The sequence below is a fragment of the Aulonocara sp. 'chitande type north' Nkhata Bay genome, linkage group LG2, assembly GCF_057382095.1.
Source record: "Aulonocara sp. 'chitande type north' Nkhata Bay isolate Kocher_YH1m ecotype deep benthic linkage group LG2, A_spYH_male_GT1.1, whole genome shotgun sequence".
Lineage (NCBI taxonomy): Eukaryota > Metazoa > Chordata > Actinopteri > Cichliformes > Cichlidae > Aulonocara > Aulonocara sp. 'chitande type north' Nkhata Bay.
The window spans coordinates 33,562,801-33,589,322 of NC_141345.1; the positions used below are offsets into that span (position 1 = coordinate 33,562,801).

At 38.9% G+C, this 26,522-nt stretch overlaps 1 protein-coding gene across 4 annotated transcripts in view; it reads left to right on the forward strand.

The window, feature by feature from the left end:
• Positions 1-26,522, forward strand: part of LOC147338235 (teneurin-3) — a 133,438-nt gene that overhangs the window by 12,220 nt on the left and 94,696 nt on the right. For 3 of the 4 annotated variants that reach the window (XM_086260011.1, XM_086260022.1, XM_086260032.1), the window contains exons 3-4: positions 82-569; positions 2,475-2,750. In XM_086260011.1, the coding sequence (XP_086116137.1) occupies positions 299-569; positions 2,475-2,750 (547 nt within the window). In that variant the 5' untranslated portion in view covers positions 82-298. Of the gene's footprint in view, positions 1-81; positions 570-2,474; positions 2,751-24,712; positions 25,141-26,522 lie in introns of those variants that run through there. The other variant, XM_086260040.1, reaches the window with a different exon arrangement.

The window sequence follows — 26,522 nt, forward strand, 5'->3', positions numbered from 1 at the left end:
AAGTGTGTGCTTTAGAAGATGAAGCAGATGGATTAGTGTTATCTGAGCTCCTTACTTCCTTTCCTCATCTCTCTTTTCCAGGTAGAGTGGCTGGAAGGCTGAATGGACTGAAGAAGTGGGCGACAGAGGTTCAGAAGTGGGGAGGAGGGTTTGGGGGGAAATCGGTTACAGGACGAGAATCAAAGCCACAGGAGGAAGAGGAGAGGGGGTAAAGCAGTGAAATAATCCAGTGGTGAGTGTCTCAGGAGAGTGCCGGTGGTGAAGGGGAGCGGAGTTGGATACCCAGCATGCAGGCAGCATGGAAAGGGTGAGGGAGCAGCGGCCTTTCTGCTCGCTGTCCAAGAGCCAGAGAGACCGAGAGAGACACTGTGAGAGAGACAAGGATCGAGAGCGCCGTTACACCGCCTCCTCATCAGACCGGGACGAGGGAGCCTGCCGCGTGCCCACTCAGAAATCCTACAGCTCCAGTGAGACGCTCCAGGCCTTTGACCATGACCCTTCACGAATGCTCTTTGGAGGAAGAGTCAAGGAGATGGTCCATAAGGAAACTGCAGAGTACACAAGGCCAGGTTAGCAAGAACAAATGTTGTCCTTCTGTGGGATTTTTCAGGATTTGTTAGATGAATGTACAAAATGTAAGCTCAGAGAGGTGCGGATTGCCTGTCATTTTTTAACGTCATGGCCAGTGTCATCAGAGTTTATCATTTAAAAGGCACCGGGTACAAAAAAATGATTGTAGCAAAAAGTCTTCCATCTTATAGTGGCATTTTTCTAAATCGAACAAGAAGCTCTTAGATTTCAGTTGTTGTTAGACTTTAGTAAATACCACAAAGAACAAAATCCTTATATCCATGTTCATTTGCTGATGTCTAACAGTGTGAAACCTCATTAGTAAATGAATGCTCATGCAAGGATTTTTTTGCTTGTTTGTTTAATAAATGTTATCCCACAGTTTTATCTCCCACTTTATCTCTGCAAGCTTGACAAGAAATAACAATATGGCGCCAGTATGCTAGACAGTAGTAAACACAATTAAAGGATGTCAAACAAAAGCATAAATTAGATTTATATTTCTAAACTTTTACAGAGAATTCCTATTGAGTGTGATGTAGTGGCCTACTCTGACCTCATAAAATGCTCATGCCCTGCAGGACTATGTTAAACTAATAAGATAAAATATACAATAAGTAACCCTCTTCTTTAATTGGCTGTTAGAAACTGCTGTAATTTCTGTAATTAAAAACTTTGGGCAGTTTATTCTATTTTATGGCACTCCTTTGGCTCGTAAGATTGCAATCACAAAAACTATCCATTACACTTTTATATTTTCATGGTGCTAATTGGTGTCCATTTTAGAATAAATGGATTTATGATGAAGTTGTGGGAAGAAGAGTAGTTTCCTTTATTTCTTTTTAAAATCCAGGCATTTAGCCTTAACGAGTGTTTCTTACATCATCACAGTAAAAGTCAGATTTAATGTTGATGATGGAAAAAGAACATGTTCTTGTTAATTAGTTGCTCTTTATGTGTTGTGCGTATAGCACAATAGCATAAGAATCCTGGTACATTTTAAAATGGCTTATATGACAAAAATCGAGCTGTGTGAATTTCACTAAAATTTTAAAAAACATTTTAAATACATCAGAGGCTGATGAAAATGTCTCATTTTGAAATGGTAAAATATACTGGAGATAAAATACATTATAGCTATGATGATTTCTACATTAAATATTAATAATTAGCTATAGCAGTTTCTGGATGAACACACATATATATTTGAGCCTGACTACAAGCATCTACTAAGCAAATACAGCTCATTTCATGGTTAAAATCAAATATGCAATGAATGAAACTGAAATATGAACTTTTTAATTCAAGGACTTTGAGGTGAACTAAGATGTTTTTGTGTTTTTTTGGCAGCATGCCTGCATCATTTAAAACCAATTGAAAACATGCTGCAGACTCTTTTAAAGGCATTGCAGGTTAATTTTTATTTTCAGAAATAAGCAAACCCTTAAGCAATGTGAAATGGAGACAAAACTAATTTAGAGCATTGCTGTGATTTATTGTTAAACAGTCTCTTAAACAGTTTCGAAAAAACTATCATAATAATTAGGTGATTAGCATCTTTACTTTTTTTTAATCTGTAATTTAATCCAAGGATATTGATTTCAGACTATTTGTCTAATGGAACTTGGTAATCTTAAACATAGCAATTATTATAATTTTAATTAGACTATTTGTGTGATTTGAGTCAAAGAAATGCAGTTGTAGATCTTGATAAGTTGATGAGTGTTAAGTAGCTTTGGAGGAACTTGTTAAGGCTTTAATTTAGCAATTACCCCCTGCCTTGTCGCCATGCTCTTAGATTAACAGTTTTGTTGTTGTTTTTTTTCTCTTTAAATAGCCCTGCTCATGGCTATTAAATACGGTGTTGCTTGGTTTGTTAACTTTACTACTTCTGTCATTGACAGGGCAGACATTTTCGCTAAGGCAACTCGGGATTTGTGAGCCACCGGCTCGCAGAGGCTTGGCTCTCTGCCCCGAGACTGGCCTCTCCCACCCACTCAGCAGCTATTCCAGAGGACCCGTCGTTACCGAAAACCATGAACCTGTATCACCAGAACGTACCATTACTCTTTGGGGGACAGGGGCAAAATCGGGGCAGAATTCATGCCTTTCCAGCCGCTCTAACTCGGCGCTCACACTCACTGACACCGAAATGGACAATAAATCGGACAATGAGATGGGTGAGTGAGGCACACGTTTCATTATTTTACCTTAAAATGCTTATTTGTTTGTAGTCCTTACCCTCATTGCTTTTCAAAGGGGGAGAAATCACTCTGTATAAAGAGCAGCAGTAGGTTGGATTATGGTGGGTGCTGGAGACAAGGCTCTGATTGGTGGAACAATGTGAAAACGCGATTGGTGGGGCTGGTATCTTGAGAGGCATTTGCAGCTGTCTTTGTTTGGATCAAAGGCGTGATTCCTTGCCGCATGCGGAAAGGAATCGGGCCTTCAGATTGAGTAGTTGCTAGTCACCTGGTCCTGCTCCACAGGAAGCAAAGGAGTTTGATAAAGTTTCCCCATGGGCTAGCGTTAAATCAAAGATAGCTTTGTGTGCCTCAGTCTGAGATTTTGCTTAGAAATTCTGCAGTGGTTGACTGGGCATGCATAATGGCTGATTAAATGGGCACAATGGTTTGAAGTGCAAATTTGATCATGCTGGAAACCTGAGATGGAGGATTGAGGTTCTGTGTTTGAAGAGGGCAAATCTTTGTTGCGTCAAATGGAGGCAATACATGTAAGATGGCTATATTGCTGTGTTGTTGTTAAACTCATTTATGTCGATCCACTCTTTTCACATTTTACTGTTGTTATGCTTGTTTTTTATTATTGCTCACTGAAAGGTTAGTTTGCACTTCGGAACATCATTTTGATCAAATCTGTTGCAAAATGACATCCAGTGCTTTTTTCACCAGTTTTTCTTCTTCCGTCATCCATCATTTTCTTTTATTGAAATGCATTGCGTCTCTTCTGTCTACGCTCAAAGTCAGCCTGTCATTAACTTTATCATCTCAGCAGCATATGTTTTGGTGTAGAGCTTCAAAATTTTCCTTCTGAAGTTGATGACTGAAAGTGCTCATGACATTGCACATCATTCATCACCATTAAAGTGTGAGCCATCGCCATTTTAACACATGCAATGTAAAACTCTAATTATTTTAAGAAACCAGTGGTCTCAAAGAGTGGCAGGCAGTTTAAATAATTAGAGTTGATTACACTTTACTGGCAAGAACATTAAAGAGAGGGTAGAAAGGAAAATGTCTTGTGTTCATGTGCTATCAATTTTTATCTAAAAACATTGGCTACAGTCTGACATTTGAGACAAGTCATTTTCTTAATGGCAGTATTCATCATAGAAAGCTTGTCTCCGGGGGAGGGGGCTGAGTAAGTATTTTACCTTTTCAAAATACCATCAGAATTCAAGTCCGTGTGTTTGTTCCTGAATCTGGCCTTTACTTTGGCCCAATACGCTGCATGCATTTATGAGTCACTAAAAGCTCCGCTCTAACCACAGAGGTGCCTGTAAACATGGCCTTCACCTCCTTAGTGCTCGATTCCAGTCATATTTGATGGTGAATACGCCAAGAGTGAAACTATATCAACAGTCATTTCTTCAATATGCTCTCTGTCTAGCTTTGATTGCACCTGGCCTCCACCATTTTAACTGTGCGAACACACACACACACACACACTTATACAAACGCCGCGGTACACCCCTTTGGCATACCTCCTCTGGAGTTTCTTTTGGAAACTCCTCAAGAAGCTGCTGCTGATTGGCTCTAGCACAACACCCCACTGAGACTTAAACTCACTATTGTCTCAATTAGTTTCGCAGGGAAAATAAACACTTTATCTCTTTATCTGCTTTGCCATACATTTTTTCAAAAAATGTTACAAAACTCAAAATCACCTAAGAACATAATTTAATGGTATTATTGAAAAATCTACCCCCTGTTTGTTCAAATAAGCTACACACACATGCACACACACATGCACGCACACACACACACACACACACACACACACACACACACACACACACACACACACACACTCACTATCATTATCTAGGGTTTGAACCAGAGCAAAGGAAAACCTGGCCAGTGTTCCATCTCTGTAGATCTTGGTCCTTTTTTCGTCAGGAGCATTGCACTTTTGACTTTCACTATTTAATGAAGCAGCTAAGAGAAATGACCCATCCAAAGGTTTCCATCAACTGAATATGCATGCTGAAGCTCCGACAAGGGGCCGTTCAGCCCCACTTATTCATAAATGAACTCAATATTTCATTCTAATTCGCTCTGTTCTATAGAGTGTTCGACACAGACAAGTACCGAGCCCTCAGCACATTCACAGAGAGCGTCATCTGCAAATGTTAACCTCTACGAGAAAGAGCTCCACCTTTCAAAGATGGACCAAAAGTGGTCATAAGTGGACAGTGTACAGCTTTCGATGGTCAACTGGAGACCACAGACTGAATAAGAGCAGTTGTTTTGTGAAGTGATGCATTTGCATTTTTGCAAATAAAAATGACCTTTGCTGAACTTTATTTTTCAAAAGAGACGACTGAGACTGTGAATCATCTGAGTTCAAGTCTGTTGACATTATGCTCATGATTATCCATTTTTATAATCATCTCCTTTTAATAATATCAACGTACAGCTTTTATTACATTTTCTTGTCTAATTCTTTCATGCGAAGCCCCTAATTGTATTATAACTGTTCATTGGTGGAATTTTATTGAAAAGAAAGAGGGGGAAAGAGGGGAAAACTGTTAAATAGCTTGCATTGATTTTACACTTAAGATAATCCAGAGCAACTGATAGAATCCCTGGAAAACAAAACTGATTGATTAAAGTGTTTGTCTTATTGGTCTTGTAGCTGTATGAATAGCCATGTGATAATGAGCCATCCTTACATTTCCTAATGGATTGCACCATTGTTTTGTCCTCTATATGAATGGTATGCGCCATATCATGCTTTTTACACATAACATGGCATTGGAAAAAATGTAATTAAAATAAAAGCAACAATAATCAATAACACTTTGGCTTTTTAAATATTTGCAAGCCTACAGTGATACTCTCTAAATATATGCTCCCTCTCATCATGCAGAAATTATTTACTATCATCCCCTATATGTGACAGTGATAAGTTTGCTATGGATAAATACACATCATATATTTGCACACACATATAAACACGCAGACACACACTTACTTAGTTGCTCACTTACTGTCTCATGTAACATTAGTGCTGTGACATCTACCAGCCATGAAGAGTTAGGAATCCATGTCTGTGGGGAGTGTACCGGCGCTCCGAGTGGCAAATGGATATTAAAAGAAATGTTTGAAAGAATTCTGATTTTATTTATTTATCTATTTATTTTTAGTTTCTACAAATAGGAGATTACAGTCAAATTTTCTACAGCAACAATGCTGCATGGAAATAAAAAATAATTTCTCTTGAATAATGTCAAATGCATTCAGAGACAGAACAATTATTGGAATAAAGTGAGAAGAGTTGCGTTAAATTTTTATATAATTGAACTCAGATTAATAGTCAGGTATAATGACGCTGTATTTTCTAAGCTTCTTTTTCAAACACTAAATGCACATGAAAAAATATCAGAAAGATTGTTTTATTTGGTGTCGTCTTTATATGCTAAGGTGCCACCTTTCCTGGAATGTATTCATTTACAGGATATAGAAACTCTGTTTGCATGGCCCAGAATGTGGGTCACTTCATATCCTGGGGTTTTTCAATCCCACTCAAGCACTTTTCACTGAAGTGGGAGGAATTTGTTTAAATAACTTTAAGAAATGAAAATAGATATTTGGACTAACTATGCATTTTTTTTCTGTTAATGTCAGGTTTTCTTTACAGAATTAAAAAAAAAATGAATGTAATTTTATAAGCCATTAAGCTTTGAGATTAATTAAATTTCACACCTCAAAAATGAACAAGCAGCCATTTTTGCTCCACTGCTTTCCTGCCAGTTTTAGTAACACACATTTAGAACAACACATATTATTAAAAAATATACAGAAAATATTCCCATTTCAATAAATGAACAAATTTGTAAACAAAGCTGAAGTTTTCTTCAAAGCTGACTAGACACTGTTCTTATTGGGGCACTTGCTACTACTTTACGGTAATGCATTTTTTATGTTTAATATGAAATTGTAATAGTATAGTTTAACTGCTGCTGTGATGTAAATAGTTAAATTTATTTAGGACCATTACATCAATATACAGCTACTGAGTAAAAAATGAAAACAACCATGGAGAGTGTTTTTTTTTTCACCTTAATGTTGAAGTGCAGGCTTCAAAATCAATATTGTACCCCTCATAAAACATGAATGACTGCCTGAAACAGAAACGGCATGGCCCAGTTGAGTTGTATTCCTAATAGGGTGTGAAAAAGCTCGCACTTACTTGTTAGGTACTGCAGCTACAGAACTGCAGTACCTCATGACAGCTCTCCTGGCTGTATAAACTCTTACACATAGGGTTTATTGTTAAGTAGGAGGGGCTTAATGCCTGCTGACCCCTGCTTAGGAAAAAGCAACTTCCACTGTGATGCCTGTCACTGCTGGTTAAAGGAGCATCTTTTGCTCTGACCTCAACCTTCTGTCCAGAGTAGTTTTCATGGAAAAGTGTTTTGCTTTGATGCTTTCATGGAGGATGGACACTGTGAATGTTCCATTCCCTTGTATGTCTTTTCAGACATCTGTTATCAAGGACTGTTTACTAGTGGATGTAGCAGAAAAGAATTTCAATTTGTCCAAGTCACAGGTCCACATTGCAGTCATACACATTTTACAGTTGAATGTAGCTCACAAATTTATTGTGTGAACAGTGCCAGCAAAAGGTTAATTAAATCAGTAGAGGAGTCACTGCAAAGTGTGCTGTAGCACAGCAAGCACCAAAGGCTTTTTGGGTGGGAGTATGAAAGCGTATCAGACATCCTCTAACATGCTTCCCTGTGTGCATGTATTCATGTTCTCTCACTCTGCGCCTCTTCCTCTCCTGTCTCGTGCACGCGCGTGCACGCACGCACACTCGAATATCTCACTTTGTTTCTCACACTTTATCTCTAAGATTAGAAAAATCAAGCAAGAGTGCAGACATTTGCACACACACGCACACAAACCTGCATGCACGCAGGGCGTCACGCTGACGAAGGTGACACGCCATCTGTCAAACTCCTGTCTCAGATATGCGCCTTGTATTGTGACAGCAGAATCAGCCTATTGATCGTAGCATGAAGAAAACCTCCCTCACCACTTTCATAATTCAGTGTGGCACAAGCCGAATACAAAAAGAATAAATAACATCAGAGTTTGTTTTGGGTTTCTTTCTCTCATTTTGGGGGGGGCGAGTGGTGGGGAGTGGGCGGGTCAAAAGGCCTGGCCATCTGTGATAGTTTTGAAAAACACTCCAAAGCTGGCAGAGAAAACAGTTTCATCACTTGTTAATGGGGCTAGGAAGGTGTCTGAGCTTTATCTCGTGCCTCGTCAAAGGAGGAGACATGCTTTGATTGCCATCATTTATTGTCATCACTTCCGTGCTCGCCGGCACTGTCACCAGTTAAGTGCTCACATTGTTAGTGCTTGGGGTGACAGGGGAAGTGGGATTCAGTGATGACACGCCAAGGTGTCATAGCAGGGGTTGTGCTCATCAGTCATGTGAAAAGATTCTAGATTCTATTTTTGAGAAGATTGGAAAGTCTAGGAGAGGTCACCGCTGCGGCGCAGAGGTCATCGCCATTTGAACCTTTGTCCGAGCGAACGACAAACTGACTGCAAATAATTTCAATTTAGTCTTCAACACCACGGCTCAATCTCGAGCTCCGCACTAAGTCCTAATCACTAAACCCTCAAAGACTTCATTTACGTCACAGTTTTATGACTTAAAGCCTCTCCGCCAACATGTTTGACGGTTGCTGCTGTAAGACTTCTTTTTTTTTTTATGTCTGTTGGTTGCTCCTTGTTTGTGACATTACAGTGTATATACATTTAAAAAAATCATAAAACCCATAAACCTTTTGCTATATCTATTGCCTGCAATCGTGCATTAAATAACCACAACAAGAAGTCACCAGCTGCTGTCACAGATAAACCTTCCAGCACATTTCAACCTATCACGGCTATTACAATACCTAAGAGTCCGTGATAGGTAAACATCACTGATATCTCGGTGGGGTTCAAATATAGACTTTAAAAAAGGGCACATAATGCTGTCAAACAGTGGGCACAAGAGCCTTTATGCATGTGAAGATTTGGCAGTGGAACATCCACAAGCTCTCCTTCACGTAGTGGAAGCGTCTGTGAGTCCGTCCATGAGTGTGGAGACTGGAATCGGTCCCATGCCTCAACACCACGATACGCCGTGTGTGAGACTGTCCTTTTGTCGTGTCAGTGTAGTTTTGTGTGAAGACACTTTCTGGTGAACACATTAATACAACAGCAACACATGGTGAAAAAAAACAACATCCCCCCACAGAGAAGATGATCTGATTAGACTTTGGAGTGCCTTGTTGTATAAATTTGCATATTAATAAGGAAAAGCAGATTTTCTTGAAACCACTCTCTCCCTATAATACTTCAAAGATATTTTCCACCAACATCATCGATACGAAGACGAATGTATTATTTATATTACTTAAAAATAACCATTCCTAAAAATGTGAACAATGGTTTGGCAAAAGGGATTTTTTATTTTCTTTAGTTACTTTGGTTACTGTGTGATGTCAATGTGACAAAATGTACAAAAAGTCTCTCTTCAAAGTCCAGAATTATGATTTAATAGTTAATTTATGTAACAAAATCAAAAAAGTGTGATTTTTTTTCAAATATTTTATCCAAATAACAGTCAGATACAGATTTATTTATTTTTTTCACAGACTTGAAAAACAAGCTCAAATGCTGGACGTAACTATGCCAACTCCGACTGTGGATTTTTTTGGGAGCAACTGTACACTTTGCTTTTATTCTCATTGTTGATGTCAGAGTTAGCCACTATTTCACCACTAAGACATTTTAGATTTTCGAGTGGAGCTCTTATCTGCAAAATTGTTAGGCAGACAGTATTTGGCTTGATCTTTGATCACACTATAGCATTACATGGCCTGTGAAGATGTGTTTGCAACTTAAAAAGCTATTTACCTGGTCCAACATCTATTTTCTGTCACACAGTCTCCGAATAACAGCACTTGCTTCTTTGACTTCCGTCTCCTCAATTTAGCCGAGCGTCACAGACGACACTGTTTTAACCCATGCTTGCCTCGATCTAATTACTTGCATGTGTTAGACTACAGGACATATTATTAAGATTAGGAATTACTCCGCAGTTGTCAATTACAAGGACCACTATTTACTGTCCTCGAGAGAAAACGGCTCATTTCATTTCATCACACAACCTAATTGAGTGATTGCATTACAGTGTAATACGGAAATAGCCAGGAAACCAATTTAGACTCTGTGAATATCACTGTAAGAAACTGGGATTAGTGCGTTGATCCATTTGTCTTGTTTTGTAGCTTCATGTATGTTTGGTATGTCTCCTGCAATTGGAGACCATCAATGTGTTTTTGTGTGAATCCATCGATCTATCTTTGCTCTCCTAAGAAGTGAAGAAAATAGACCTATAGGTAAACACTTGCTACTGATTGTTTGTAAAGTATGTAATCAAGAAGAATGTTATTTTCCAATTTGTTGCTGGCAAATTAAAGCCACCACAATGTAAAGACGTACAAAAGAAAGAAAAATAACTTCAAAAGCAAACCTTGAGGACAGTCAGGTCTCTGGGTTTATTTTTTTTCTTCATATGGGCTAAAATGGATTTTCTTCCTTCTCCTGGATCAACACAGGGTGTTCAAAAGTTGTCCCTTGGCTAGATCAACCTGCCAATTTATTTGGTCTCATGTCTTCCTTATTTTATGATCTCCTTTTTCTCCCCTATCTTGGGACACAGGAATATTTGTTATATTTATTGTCATGGTGCAGTGGTTTTATGTCCTTTATCATCCAATACTGAGGCGCACAATCAAAAAGTTGAAAGTCTTATTATTCTCCTGTTGTAGTTGTTTTACTGGAATATAAAAATGCCTCTGCTTTGCAGGTGTCACGCTGAATATATATATATTTCTAATTGCTTAGAACATATCCTCCAAGCACATAACCTGCTGTTATGGAGCATTTCTTTAGGCTAAAGGCTGCAGTGGTGTTAATAATCTCAGGAGTGTAGCAAAATTAAAAGGGAAACCACGCTTATCTAGTCCAATTAAGTGACCAAGTAACAAAAAAATGCAGAAATGTTTTGTGCTAATTGTGTTGGGCGGCACTAATTTTATTTTTGACACATGCAATTAAAAGCACATTTTTACTCCAAATTATACCGCTGGATCTTTTCATTGGTTGTGGAAATGTGTTTGAGTCTATTATACACATGAATAAATGTTTCATTAAAAGACTTTGACTTCAGTCAGGATTTCAGGGAGTTTTCATCATGTGAGTGTTTCATCTAGCTCAAACAATGCGCAAATCAAAGGGTTTCAATCTCAATTTACCTTTACTATATCAAACAGTCTGTAATATTTGCCTGAGTTAATAATCTAAATTTTTTTATGGAAACTTGTACACAGACCATAGCCTGCTGTGCGCTGTTTCTTGTGCACAGAAGAATTTTAAATATATAAATATAGAGGGTTTCCAGGCAGGGGGCGAATGTTACAAACCTTATTCTTTGTGGTCTTTTGTGTTATTAAAACTGCTTTGCACACTGTCCTCTTGTGGTCCAACCACATTTTTAAAAAAGAAATGAGCTGATAAAAATGTTGATATGCTTGTCTGAGTTGCCTTAAATTATTGCTGTGCGCTCACAAATATTTTATGCCCTGGGTTTTGCCACTTAGGCTATATACTAGCCCTGCGCACCCTCAGAGAAACACCTGTAGTAGTACTCGGTGCTGAGACGAAGAAAATAATAAATAAAACCGAGACAAAACTTTTATATTATAGAACTTTTTAGTACTTTTTAGTTTATTATACGCTTCCTTAATTTTTATGGGGCCCAATTTGCAAAAATATGCCTCTGAATTTTGTTTTTTCCTTATTATTTATTTACAGTTAAATGTACAAATCTTGTAAAATGATTCCAGAAAAAATACCAGTAGCAGTATGAAATGTTCACATTTTACAATCTGAATCTAAAACCTTTTCTTGACGGTTTGCTCACATCAGTTACTGTATAACATTTTCCCAATTGAAGCAGTGTATTGATTAGGTTTTTTATGCTGTCTTAAAGACATTAAAGACACTGTGTACATCTGTGGTGCAGATAAAATGACAATTAAAAGTGGCATAAAAACGGCTATAAAATCTGGTCTAGACCCCTTATTGCTGACAAGGGACATTTGTGGCTAAAGCATAATGAGACGCGTTTGATAGTTATTATTTAATCTTGATGATTTATATAAGCGGATATGCAGCACGTACAGAATTAGAAACACAAGTGCAGAATATATAGAAAGTAAAGTACTAATGAAATGTCCTGATGGCTAATCTGGGAGATGAGGGCAGAAGGCAGGGTCACCTATCTCTCCATGTTCACAGCTCTCTCCACACATCATTCCCTTTTCTGTCACTTGTTATGAGAACTGAGCCATTAGAGAATCGGCCTAAAATAATCTCAGTCGTTGATATTTGCATAAAACGTTGGCAGTTGTGCTTACTGGAGTAACAGCATCAATCACCTTGTAAGCTGTTCAGGTGGTAGGATTTTTAATATATAAGCCTGATGTCACTTCCCTAACATTTCCAAGTGTGTTATCCCTGCCCAAAATAGTTCTGATGACAGCATTAACGAGACCAGCATTCTCTCAGTAGTGCATTTTTTTCAGGGCATGTTTGCTTTTTGCGGGAAAAAGGACTCTCTGCTAAAGGACATTCTAATGGATATGTAGGACTTAAAGGGCTGATTGGAAAGAAGGTGATGGCACACTCAAACCGAGAGCAACACACACATGCACGCTATAACACATTCACACACTTGCTTTCCTTAAGGTAGAAAGGTCAGTATCCAGAGGAGGAAATGGTGAGCCATTGTTATGATTGATCACACGGCAAGGTCCAAAGAGGACACAGTGTCACTTTCATTGTCAAACTCATTATACCACAGAGGAAGATTCCCCACCCCGGCTCTCAGAAATCCTTCCACTGCACGCAGAGATGAGGATAGGTATGTCGGCTTGGAGAGCTGAGTGAAATGTGCTGAACAGACAATAGTTTCACACCATACTATAGTGGGAAAAAGTATAATTTTGCAACTGGACGAAAAGGAGAGAAAAATAGGAAATATTCAAATGAGTAGTGCGATAGTTCTCACTTGGAATATTAGCAATAGTAACAGTCAACTTACACTATAAACAATAAGGAGGACTGCCAAATCAATTAAAACATAACAAAATTGAAGTCGCGCAGCCAAAGGCAGCTTGCAGAGGTTTGGAAGGATATTCTGGTCCTGATTAAAAATGAATGGTATCAGAATACATAAAGCTTTCTGGCCAAGCGCCCAGAGCAAAGCATCCTGAAACTGTGGTCACTTCAGAGGCAGGGAAAAGGCATTAGGTATCCGAGCTATGAAGGATACTCAAGTAACAGACTGTTCTCGGTTCAATTCATCTAATCACCAATGCAAACCTAAGCACTTTGCAGATATAGATTTGAGGCCAACGATTGATACTGTATACCATGTAAACTGATTCATGCTCAAAGAAAGAAAACATATTCTCATGTAAAAGGCTCTCTTCTTCATATCTTGCCTTGAACATCCAAGCTGGGCCTTTTATCTAGGTTAAACACAACCCAACACCAACAAACAGAACATGAAACAGAATCCTTAATTTAGCCGACGAAATCTCATTTCCCCTCAAAATGAACTTCACAATGTACCAATCCTGGCCCTGAACTAGGTGTGATTGATATTTGTATAATTAAATTAGTCGTGATTCAATATAAAGCTAGCTTTTTTGTGTGTTGATCTTGTTTTACATTAGCCATTTGAATTTGAGAACACATTATTGAATTAGGGCAGACTTTTAGGTGAAATACAACTCCATCATGGCATTATTTACATTGTTTCAAGGACTTTTCTTTAGATATTGGAGTTGTTGTTGGTTTTGTTATCACCACAAAAGAGATACGGCAAGGTAGAAAGAGACTGATAATACAGAGAAATGATCAAATGCTAGTCTTTCATCTTAAGCACATAATCCAGGTTCATAAAAAGCCAATGAGCTGTTGAGTCCCAACTTCTAGACGCTCATTGTTTTGGATTGTTTTGCGTCTGTGCTATTGATCCTGCTGAAGGCTTCCAAAAGAGGTGAGGCCCGTCTCTGCCAAGAGTAGAGGTCACTCAGATAAATTGGCCAGGTTGGCTTTTAGCAGCTTCAGGGTCAAAGCCCATTCATCTTATTAGACCGATGTATCCTTTTAGAGGCTTCAGCAGAAGGATTAGACAATAGAACAGCACCAGGGCATTAGATGACAGACCATTTGGCAAATAGGTTAGAGCATTTTCCACCTATTGTCTTTTTCTATATTACCTGAAGGAGCTGTCTGGAGAGTTTTGCATGGCAGCTCTAAAGGAAAATCATTGCAGATAGGAACAGTCTGGGTGATTGTTTAAAGAGTGATTTTTACAAAGGAAATATGTCAAAATATATTGCAACATGCTCAGTCCTGATTGTTGCCAAAGCTGATATACTGCTGTGTATTCAGTCATTCAGGTCTCGTTTAACTTTTTTATTTATTTAATATGCTTACATTTAAGTAAATTAACCCATGCTAGACTTTTTGTGTTTGTTTTTATACATTACTACATTTTTCCTATTTTTTAAACTACAGATGTGAGCCTTAGATATAACAAATACATAAAAAATATAAAAATTCTGGAAACTAAATCCTAAATTAACACAGTTAGTCACATAAAACGGTGCACATCAGTGAAAGCATAACATAAAGCCTACCATCACCTCCAATCAAAATTAAGCAACCCTAATCTACACCCAAAGGCACTGATATTATCAGAAGTAACTTTATTAAATTAACAAATTTTGATCCATGTCAGAACATTTTGTCAGACGCTATCCCACCATAGAGGCGACAACTGGATTTTCTTTTGCCACAAAATGTACTACCCACTAGTACATTTTCACTGGTACATTTTCAACAATAAACCGAGTTTATATCCAGAGCAGGCTTGACCGTGCTAAGGGTGGGTGACCTGGCCAAAAGAATGTCAAAATCTTTTTAGATCAAATCACTGTGACTCATGGCTAAAACCTCACTTAAAAACTATGTTTCAGAACATCCTGTTTTCACTGCAAGTCCATAATTACAAATGTCACCAGAATAATAGTTATGACATTTGATACTAAAATTCGATGCGATTGTTCTTTGATTTTTTTGTTTTGTTTTGTTTTGTTTTTTTGTTAGTATCATAACCAGTACTGTGCCTACCAGTATTCTCCTCTATCCTTACATGCTGAAAAGAAGGGTGCCCTAAAGCATACCAAATGGAAAGTACATAGAAAATGCTGACTAGTGCAGTTATTGTCTAAGTGTGTGTCACTTTATTGATAAGAATGACAGTAGGAGTCGGGTATGGGAGTATACCCCCTCACCCCCAGCCAGTTGCAGAAGATGGCCGTCCCTCCCTGAGCCTGGTTCTGAAAGGAAGTTTTTTCTTCCCACTGTCACCAAAGTGCTTGCTCAGATGAGGTCATCTGATTGTTGTTGTTTTCTCAGTTTTCCTGCGTTATTGTAGGGTCTTTACCTTACACTATAAAGCACCTTGAGGCAACTGTTATTGTGATTTGGAGCTATATATAAAGTACACTGAATTGAATTGATAAGTAATCTGCAAAGGCAATGTGCCAATGATGTCCTCGTGCTTTCAGACCAAGGGAGGAAATACTTTCAATTTAGCAAAAACCCTAAAAGATTGGTGCTGTGATCTGTTCAAAAAGTTTAAGATGAGTGAATTTAACTTCATACTAACTGTGAAGTTAGTTAGTTATGCTATATATATACTATTATATATGCTGTTTATGTATACTGACCCAAACACAATGCAACTAACACTATAGGAATCATCTAGAAATATTGTTTAAATAGAGCTGTTATGTATATCCATCCATCCATCCATTCTCTTCCACTTATCCAATTTAGGGTTACAGGGGGGTGGAGCCTATCCCAGATGTCTTAGGGCGAGAACCAGCGTACACCCTGTACATGTCGCCAGTCTCTCGCAGGACTAAATCATTGAGACAGACAACCATTCGCACTCACATTCACACCTATGGACAATTTAGAATCATCAGTTAACCAAAACCCTCTAATTGCATGTCTTTGGATCGTGGGAGGAGGCTAGAGAGAACCCATGCTAACACGGGGAGAACATGCAAACTCCACAGAGACCCTGGCCTGATGGTGGGATTGGACTCAGGACCTTCTAGGTCTGAGGACAGTGCTTTGACTGCATCTGTCAATAGCGGCCCTAGCATGCAATGGCATGAGCCATTGTCTGAAACACTGAGCTTGGAGGTTCTCCATGGGCTGAGAGCCTCATTGGAAAAACAGTTGAATGACATCAGGACAAACATTTTGAAAACATTTACCTAAACACTATATAGCACCTTTTAATGATATAATCGATATGATTTCTCTGAAAAAGCGATTGCATGCCAAATTGAGATTACCCATGATCTAAAATTGTCACATCGCCCACACTTTTGGTAGACGGGCCAAACTGGCAAACTTGAGTTTACTGTTTACAATTCATTTACATGATTTTTGTGTCCAGTTTGCAGTAATTGCCATTCGGAGCTGCCAACATGCAAAGTTGCCCAGTGCAGATTAAACAAGTCGAACTGATACTGCCACTTGTTTTTTATCAACTTTTTTTTCAACTCATAGAAGAAAGCACCTTGAAATATTGAAGAAACACTTCAGCCGAAAAATGCTTAGTCAAGTGGAATAGCATCTTAACATAGATGAAACATCCTTTCACATTAGTGTGTTGTTTCAGCTTAATTTTAAACTGCACAGTACAAACAGTGACTAAATGCAGGTTGACATAAGTTGTCAAAATAAACAGTGACACCGTATTAGTTTGTTTATGCGAAAATGCTCAGTCTTTCAATCATTACTGCAGCGTAGCCTTTATGTCTGGTACATTTAATACATTGGCGAAGAAACCGAAGCGTGGTGTCAAAATGACACACACAGTATTCCAGTAATTGGCTGTCCACCCTCCTCTTCTCCTCCGTATTGTTGAGAAAAAATGTGTTGGTTCTAATTCAAACTCGGCTTCTGACGCGCTTCCCTTCCACTTACCAAAATCACTAAATTACACTGACATTTTTCTCTCTAATGTTACGCTGAAATCCCTCGTTCTTGTAGTCTTTTTGTAAAGATGTAGCAGTAATGGGTAATTTCAAATGAATCATAAAATGGTGATTATTAAAGTAATTTTTGGCACAGGATTGGCAAAACCGTTCTATCATTTAACTAGTTTTGTATGATGAAAGAGATTTGTAGACATCCCTAATCACAGCACGCTGCCGCCTCCACAATTCATACAATGTCTTCAGTCATAAAGGTTGTAATAGTCCAAACCACCAGTTTACTGCCCATCTCTTACTCTTTTCTGTGGAGCAGTTGTTGTTTTTTTGTTTTTTCTTGTACTTCTTAGACTGCCTTTCACAATAGTGACTTGTTTTCAAATCACTCGAAAATGCACTGAGGGACAGTCAGGCTTCAAGAGGAGTTTCTTGGAGTTTGCTCTTGAAAGAAGTATGAGGATGACATTTGGGACTTCATTAAAACAGCTTGAGAGCGAATTTTTCTTCCACCCTCTGCTGCATGACACAATATATTTACCATGGCAAAAGAATATTACTCACAAATAATCCAGTGCCACAGTGTGCCTCATGCAGAAGCCATTTTGCATCTTAGATAAAGTGGTGGCTGTGTGACTGATGACTCGCTGTGTAACATTAAATCATCATGTCATTCTGTCTGGGTCTATCACATTTCCACAGAACGCAACAGTTTTTTATCATTTATGTCCTAAGTAATGTTATGTGGTTAGATTACACGGAAAATGCTTTGATAATTGCTTTGAGGAATTTGATAAGGGCTTCTGCGGTCAGGACTAGAGATAAAGAAAAAAATGTACATAGGAGTTCAAACAAATGATAACTCATTTCCTCCTTTAATATTTCATACCACAGTTTATTTTGGGTGGTGACTCAGTTCCAAGGCTGTTACAGCATTCGCTGGAGATGAAGCGCTATCTCCATTGCGTGTGGTGCCTGCCTACAGTTCTTGAGGGTAGCTTTTCCACAGACCCTGTGCTTAATTTTGCCCATCCATGCAAGTCTCAGAGGTAGCTAAGTGCCAAATGAAAGTATAGTATTAGCTACAAAATTGAACATTATGCTAATATGTCCTGGGCGACAACTTCAGTTGTGCGGGTGAAGAGCCCTTAGATTATCTAGTAGCAGTACTTTTACTCTCCATTATACTTCATGAACAACATTCATTTCACCACTGGCTGCCTACCAGGGTGGGCTATATTCTTTCCATCATTTAGTTTGTAGATGTTAGTGTTATATGCACCAGGTGTGGGCTGACAACTACATGAATAATGTGTCTAGTAGAGGGGAAACTCAGTCAGGGGAAGCCCATTCCCTGGACTCTCCATTAATATCACAGTCCACTCTTTCAGGGGATACTGCTGACATTTTGCTCTCTGTGTAATAGAGACCTAACCTTTAAGCATTGTAAGGAAGAAGCCATTTTTCATAATCCACTGTTCATTTTAGAGAATTCCCCTACTACTGCCTTCTATGCATCTGTCCTCATTTTCCTCCCATTGTCTTATACTTTTTTTTTTTCCTGTTAGGGATATGCAGCAGTCATCATTTGTTTTCAGGCTACAATGTTTAAAATAAAACTCCCTCAACTGAATCTGCAGCACTGTTACACTTTCCCCCAAAATACAGTATCTGTTGAATTTTGTGTAATTCATGAGGCAGATTTTGCAGTGGGAGCCAGGCCATAGTTGATGACTTGGTTGGATGATCAGAGTGCACATTTTGTTGTGTCCAAGTCTGCCCTAATTCCTTAAATCCCAACTTAAGTGTTAAGCCACCATAAGAAAAACTGGCAGGTCCCTTGTGCCCTTCTTGAAGCTGAGTGGGCTGAAGGAAAGTCATTGTTTCAGCAGTTGGTAATGATGATTAGCCACAATCTGGAGGATCGACTGCACATCGGTCAAATGCGTCGACATCCTCAAAGGGAGAGATGGCCTGCTGTCCTAGCCTCGCATACTGAGCAGATTGATTGTGTTTCCTGCAGAGATTTAGGGGAAATCTTTGATGTGTGCATAGTAATAATGTGGACGGCCTCTGAATTAAAGGGCCGAAGCTTTTTTAACATATTCTGATAAAATCTTAATATAAAGGATAATTTAGCTTTTTGATACAATGCAAGAATAAAATACACAAACCGTGTGCCATTTCATCTCTGCTTACTAGAATATCTCAGTATCAAAATGCTCCTTTAAAAGTTCTTGACCCATTTTATAATATGACAAGTGTTAATTTGAATGAATATTTTCTGTCACCCAGTAGTTTACTGATAACACTGTCTGCATTGTGCCTTTTCAGTCTGCGTCCCTTGCTGTCTAACAATGCAAAAATAGCTGACAGCATTGTGTAAGCAGGCTCAGAAACAGTCGCAAACTTAAAGTAATAAAGAATTCATAAACAAAAAAGTTTGGGAGCTTGAATTCTCCACTCAATACTGATGAGCTGCTAGTGTTTAACTTTGTCGGTGCATGTTTTTTTTTAACAGCGGCTGCATGTGATCATAATGTGGTAATTGGATACCTCATTTATTTCACTTAGGTCTAACTGGAGGTCTCCATGCTGAAATTAATTTTGCATGGTAACCTACCTTGACATGATTGATGATTCACACAAATGTTTCAGGTTTTGCTGTGTATATTAGGGCAAGTGCATTCCCCATTTCAATGCAAAAGATCTTTCGTTTTTGTAATGGTATAACACTGGGCATGATTTGTGTAATTAAAGCCAATTCTGAAAGGTCCCAGTGACTAGAAGCACCCACTGGCACCATGCTTGGAAATATTGTGCTCATTTGTTCTGACTTTACTGGAAATAGACTTTATTATAGAAGCAATGATAGAATCCAGTAAATCAGGGAAAAGTATATGGTGTAGTGTTGCCATCAATAATAGATTGGAAACAAGTCGGCACTGATGGAACCTGAGGCCTTTCCTTTGTGGAGGTCTTAGTGCCGTAGCAATGCATGTGAATAATGCATGGTCCCAGATAGACTCCAGCTCCCTCTCTAGCCCTTCCACTCACTGGCTTCCTAGCTTGAAGGCTGGTGCGGCACTTTTCCCCAGCAGTGATTGGCTGTGCCTTGAGGGCAGTGGAGGAGATGGGAAATCACCTGCCCCATTTAGCCATGCTGTGCTAGCTGCCTTGGCGCCCCACTGTTCAGACCTTTGTGTCTGCTGCTGGCACTCGACATTAGGACCTCTGGTTAACTTTAGTTGGGATGCGGTGGCACAGAGCTGTCATTTGGATACTTATTATCGCCCCAGACTTTTTTGAAAGGTAAATCTACTGCACTGCACTCCCAAGGTTCTTCTTCTATTTTTTCCCCACCCCTTTTTTCTCCTCGCAGAGCAGGCATTGTGATTGGCAGTAATGCAGTGTCGCAGTTCTGCCACAATAACAGTTGTTGCTTCTGCTTCTTCCTCGATGTTTCTCACTCCAGTCACCCTCCCCCATCATTCTCCCCGCCATCTTCCTTTTCACTGTCATTTTTTTCCTTCTTTTTCTTTTCTTTTCTTTTCTTTTTTTTCGAGTTTTCTGTCACACTGACGTATGGTGCTGGTGTGGGAAGCAACTGCCACGTTCTCAACGATCCAGCCTTGAGAACCGAGAGGGCTTTCAGCGTCCTCTCACCCAGGGGTCTCGGTGGGGAGTCCGCTGAAGCTGGGCACCCTGTCCAGCCCCCCATGGAGCGAGAGCCAGGCCACGGCACCACATAATCCATATTCTAAAGGCCAGCTGGACTGAAACCATAGTGCTCTAGGAGAGCAAAGAAATCTACCACCCCCGCCCACATCCCACTCCCCAGTAACTGAGTACCTCAGACAGCTTTAGCATGTCAAAATTGAAACTGGGCTGAATAGCTGCCATTTAGCACCAGCTCTTTAGTAGAAATAAGAGTCCGTTTTCCCCCTTAAGCTGCAGAATTAAGCATATTATGTGAAGAAAATCCTGGCCCGTTTCCCATATTGTTTACTTGGGTAAAATTTACTGCAGCATCTTTGTGTGACTGCTTTTTCGCCCCTGCTTCTCCTGCCCCCTTTTGTTTGCACATGGTGCTGTAGTGGAAATGAGCTGCTTGGCTGGAGATGGTTTGGTATCAAGGGGGCTTTTAGGGTCAACTTGCTTTGACAGCAGGAGGATAAATTTTGATGGCTGAGTGTCAAAAAAGGTAGGTATTCGAACAGACTGATATTTATTTCTTGTCCAAATGAACCCTCGTGTTCTTTTGGCCATTACCAGCAACACGGTAAAACAAATATCACACAGTTTATTGGTTGTATTGTGGGCTATCTTTAAAAATAGACTTTCAATCTGATAATTGAACATTTTTCTTGCAATGGGATAAGGCTTTAACTCACCCACGTGACTGTGTCTAGTTTTAATTCTACCCTCCGCCTAAGACATATCCTGTGGGAATTATAATGAGGTTTGTTATTCCCCAAAGAATGGAAATTGACATCATATCCAAGGTATTCTAAAGTGACTAATGTAAAAATGTTTCCTTCCTAAAATAGTCTGTCCTACACTAGGTCTCAAATACCTTTTCTTCAGGATGAAGGATGAATATAATATGGGCCACTCAATATGAATTTCACTCAAGCCGTACTGAACTGGGGCACTCGTTGATTACTAGAGCTGGAGACCAAACTCCAAACAGATTTCCCTACTTGAGCCCACAGGCGTGACCAAATTCTTTGAGTCAATGTGTGGTTGCAGTGGGAAAATGTCAAATAAGCTCTCCCTTGTTCTCAACCCCAGAGGCATCACTTTTGATGTCCACCTTCAAAGAAGTCTTATCAGTTCTTTGCTGTTTTAGTTGTTGATCATTAAAGTGGATTATTACAGACGGCTGCGTCCACATGATAATTTAAAAAAACATGAAATGCCAAATTGATTGTGCAAGAAGATATGATGCACTTCAGCACTGTGTGACCTATTAGACTCCTATCAGAAGAAGTAGTTTTCTAAGTAGAAAAGGCAACAGCATTTTTTACAAATGCATTGCACATTATTTAGTTAAACAAGTATGTTTTATAGAGATTTAAAACAGAGGCTTTGGTATTAAAAACAGATACATATACAGGAGGGAGGGCAAGTAGAATTAGAAAGACCACAGACCCTTTTACAAAAGGTAAATGGCTTTTTGATCTGAATGCGAGTCCAAGTGCTTTAAAGATGCATTCTTCTCACTGTTCAACAGGGGGCAACTTATCTGCTTGCAAAAAAGTCTAATTGCAAAGAAGTCTTTGGACAAAAAAACCCACTGCTTAATTTATCTATAACCACTTTTCTGATAAGTTTATGTTTTTAATCAGTCGTTTAAATTGCTACGTAATGCAACATGATTTTCATTTTGTAATTTATGTCCCCATGCAGAGAGAAACATGGTGTGATTTTGGGTGGGATGCGTTGTAACCACGTGAGCGGTGTCTTTTGTTTCATCCAAAAATGTAAAAAACTAAGTTGGAGACATCCAAAAGCTCAGATGAGCCATCAAATGGAACTTCATAAACCAGCAGCTGCATCCATCTCATACAGGCTATGATAAAAAAAAAAAAAACTGTAGGTACATGGAGGCAGGGGAAGGTTGAAAAATAATCTCATGGTTTTATATCTAGCATAATCTCTTGCATATGTGATGAGAATTGAACCTTTATGTAAATATGATGACTATAGTTTCTATTTCAGACACTGTTTTGCAAGCAGTGCCTATATATTAAAGTGGACACTAATACTGTTTAGTGAAAAAAATGTAATAACCCAAAAAAGGAAACAGCTGATTCCACCGTGTGTTTTACTGCAACCACGTGCTGAATAAGGTGATCTCTGGATTGCATTCACCAGCAAGCCCACACCTTTAAGCCTAAAACACATGACTTTATATAAAATCTTCACATTTTCATAGTATCTGAACACATAATAATGAATTTGACAATTTACTGGCATTTTACTTTAGCTTTAAAGGTCACTATTTTCTGATGCTTCAAATGAAAGAAAGGTTGTTGTTTTTTTTGTTTTTTTGCAGATTGTGTTAAGGGTATCTTCAAAGCCAATACTGTATTAAACCATTTATTGATCCACATACACTGTAATTACATGGGCACTCACAGATTTTATCTATAGCTCTCAAAGATCTTTCCAGTGTTTTAAGAAATAACCCTAATGATGGCAGGCAGGCTGTTCTACTGTGGGCTTTAGAGCAAACACAAAGCCTGTTATGAGCTGAAGATGTGAAGTTTCTGAAGCTAACAAGACACCTTCTATTATTGGAAAGAGAGGTTTTTAGAACTTGAGACATACAATTGACTACGACTGATATTGTCTTGGCCTTTGCACACGTTGGCATTCTTTTTTTCAGCTCGTCTTCCTCTTGTTGCCTCAACAACTTTGAAGTGTAACACTGAATAGCTGTAATACCTGACTAGGTATTGTTATCACCAGGAAGCAAGGTCAAGTAAAGCTGACCATAGAATTCATTCTTATCCTGTCTGTTGATATTATTTCTGGACTTTTAAACTAAACTTAGCGTCTATAGCATCTCTCTTCTAGATGTTAGTTGGCTTTGGATAAAATTTAAAACTGAGAAATGTGTTAGGCTTTAGATAAACGATGTCTAGACAATTTCCTAAATTCCTAATAGGGGGCAGAGTTTGACGAAATATGCACGGTGGAAATATGAGTAATAAAAAAGCCACATTCTTGGGTGATATTATATAAATCACTATAGATTTGTGTCATTTGCCGGAGCAAATCAAATCAAAACCAGGATGCTAATCAACTCAAGTGCAAAAACAGAAAATCGTATAAAATTAGAAGTACAACATAACGACAATAAATATAGCAGCGTCTATCAAATGAACATAGTGATGTGTTTACTTGGGTTTACAGTTCGCTTTGTTAGATTACATTTGAAGAAAACAACTTAAGAAAGCTAATTAGAACAAAGCCATTTCCAGTTCACAGTGGACTATGGAAATAAACTGTTTTCTTTTGATAAGTACAGTTTTTGAAAGTATGTCTTATATCAGAACAAACACAGATTTCTTTTTCAACAGGCTGTCAAAAGTAAACGAACAACCCTGGTAACATAATGAATAGGAATGGGTCAAAACAAGACAGCTTCTCATCCCATTGTTGACAGATCGTATAAAAGTGTGGCATTAATGAATTATTTTTGATTGTCAGTGTTGTAAACTACAAATTTCAGAGCACATAATATGAACATTTCCAATGGCAAATGCGGCTGTTGCTCCTGTCTGCAGCTGTAAGGATCACATTTATACCACTGTATATGCTATAATTAAGCATAAGATATCATAAAAGAATAAATTAATATGCCAGACAAAGGGTATCCAATATGTAGGTCAGCAAAGCGAAGATGAATCATAGCTCGTGTTAGAATGTGATAACCAAATGATGTCAAAGTGAAAGAGAGCCATTTAAAAGTGGCACTTTAAGGTCTGCATGCCGTACCTCAGCGGCACTCTCCCTCATGAATTCACATCCAGGTTTTCTGTCAAAGCCTGTCACTTAGCTCGATAATCTTTTCTGGAAACCGCTCCATTTTTTTTCTTTCTTTTTTTTTTTGTTTTAGGGTGGTATCCCACCTCTCCCTCCCGCTTCTCTTATGCCGCTGTTTCTTCGGAGGGGTAAACACACATGCAAAGCTCCTCAGCCTATCGTCTGTGACCGCCGCTACAGCCAGACAGCGTAACACGATCCATGATAGAGTGGTGCAAATCGCCCAGCGCTCTCGTCTACCATCTCGCATAAGGAGGGGGAGAAGCCCATGAGATAGGTTGAGTTTTAAAAAAAAAAAAAAAAAGGAAAAGAGAAGGGGGAGGTGGTGAAGAGCTGCTGGAGAGTGCGGCAGCGGTGGCTGGCAACTAGAACGATGCTGGTGTGACTTTCCGGTCCACTAGGTTTTAACCCTTTTGACATCACTTGAGTGCCATCCATGTGTCAGTGTGATAGTGTTCTCGTGCAGTGTGTGGCTCGCTTAGCAGCAGTGGGAAGAGGAGAGATCCAGAGCGTTTGTAAATCCAATACAAGCAGCATCATCGCATCCTGAGAAGTGGACCTTGATACAGTAAAGCCTCAGTGGGAAATTGCTACAGAGATTCTTCAAGGTAACACAGCAAGTTCTTTTTATTGGAATAAACATATTCAAATAATCCAAAATCGAATCTGTTCTGCATTTCTGTTTCTTTTTACTGTATTTCATTATTGCTGTTTGTTCCTGGACATCTGTGCTGACAAATCTAGAGTTGAACATGAATTCCATCTGTCAACAACTTGGATGTGGCAAAATAATGTTTAATGCATTGCAAGGGCTGTGCAGAAGCAGATCTTTTCTTTGGATGGGCCTTATTGTTACTGTAGGAATCTACAGCCTATTGTATTCTTCTTTTTTTTCCCCAATCCCCTCATAGATCTTTTTCATGTGGGGGTGGCGTGTGTTTAAAATGGTACTGCATCCTAACACGTGTAAATTGATGATAGCATTCTGGTAAAAATCATGTCCACAGGCTTGGAAATATTTGCACTATAGAATAAGATAAGGCGCATTCAGCAGGTTCAGGTTGCTTCTTGGTAACCTGGAAGCATTTTTGTGGTGCATTGCTCTTTCGCATAAGCACATATGGTAAAGGGATTATTGTTTCTCTCAAGTCATTAGTACTAGCACTTTATTATGTGCAAGAAATGGGGGAAATGGAACCTTAATATTGTATGAAATGCAATATGAGAAAATATCGCCCTGAGCTTTATAAACAGTGTAAGAACAATTAGATATCATATGCTTTAAAAGAAACTGCTGGTCTCGTAATTCGTTTCCCATTCCGTATTCACATGATACCCATGAAGTATTATGGGTAATGTACGCAAACAGGGGACATAGGTGTTGCTTTTTGGGTGTTGACTTGCCTTTGATTAATCATTTCGGGTTGACGTCATGGCCTCGGAGACAGAGATGGATTGAAGTGCTTAGCAGACCAATAGCTACAAAGACAAAGAGTAATTGGTGTGTAGCGAGTGGTAGCCAATGTAAGCAGAGCAGATGCATCAACAGAGGAATAAGTCTGAGTACTGCAAAGGGTCATACAGTGGCAGTCCCACATACATTTACAGGTGACAGGGAAATGTGAGCAGGTAAATGCAATGAGGCTTTCCTCTGCGGGCAATGCATCTTATGAGGCATCACTACGAATTATTCTCTGGGCCATGAGGTGAGTTCTGGAGGAAGGTGAATACATATATATTTTTTAGCTGCTGGAATGAGTGAAAAATAATTGCTTGCATCCTTTTTTTTTTGTGCTTATCTTAACATTCATTAGGTTTGTAATTTCGAAGCAGCAGTCTCTTGGTGATATTGTTTTTGCTATAGCTGGATTTCGGTCCTATTTGCCTGTGCAGCTGTGTGTTGGAGTAATTGAGGGGGTGGACATGGTGCTGAGGAGGTTGGTATATTGTGATACAGCCATCTTAATATATGTCAGTGGTAATTACATTG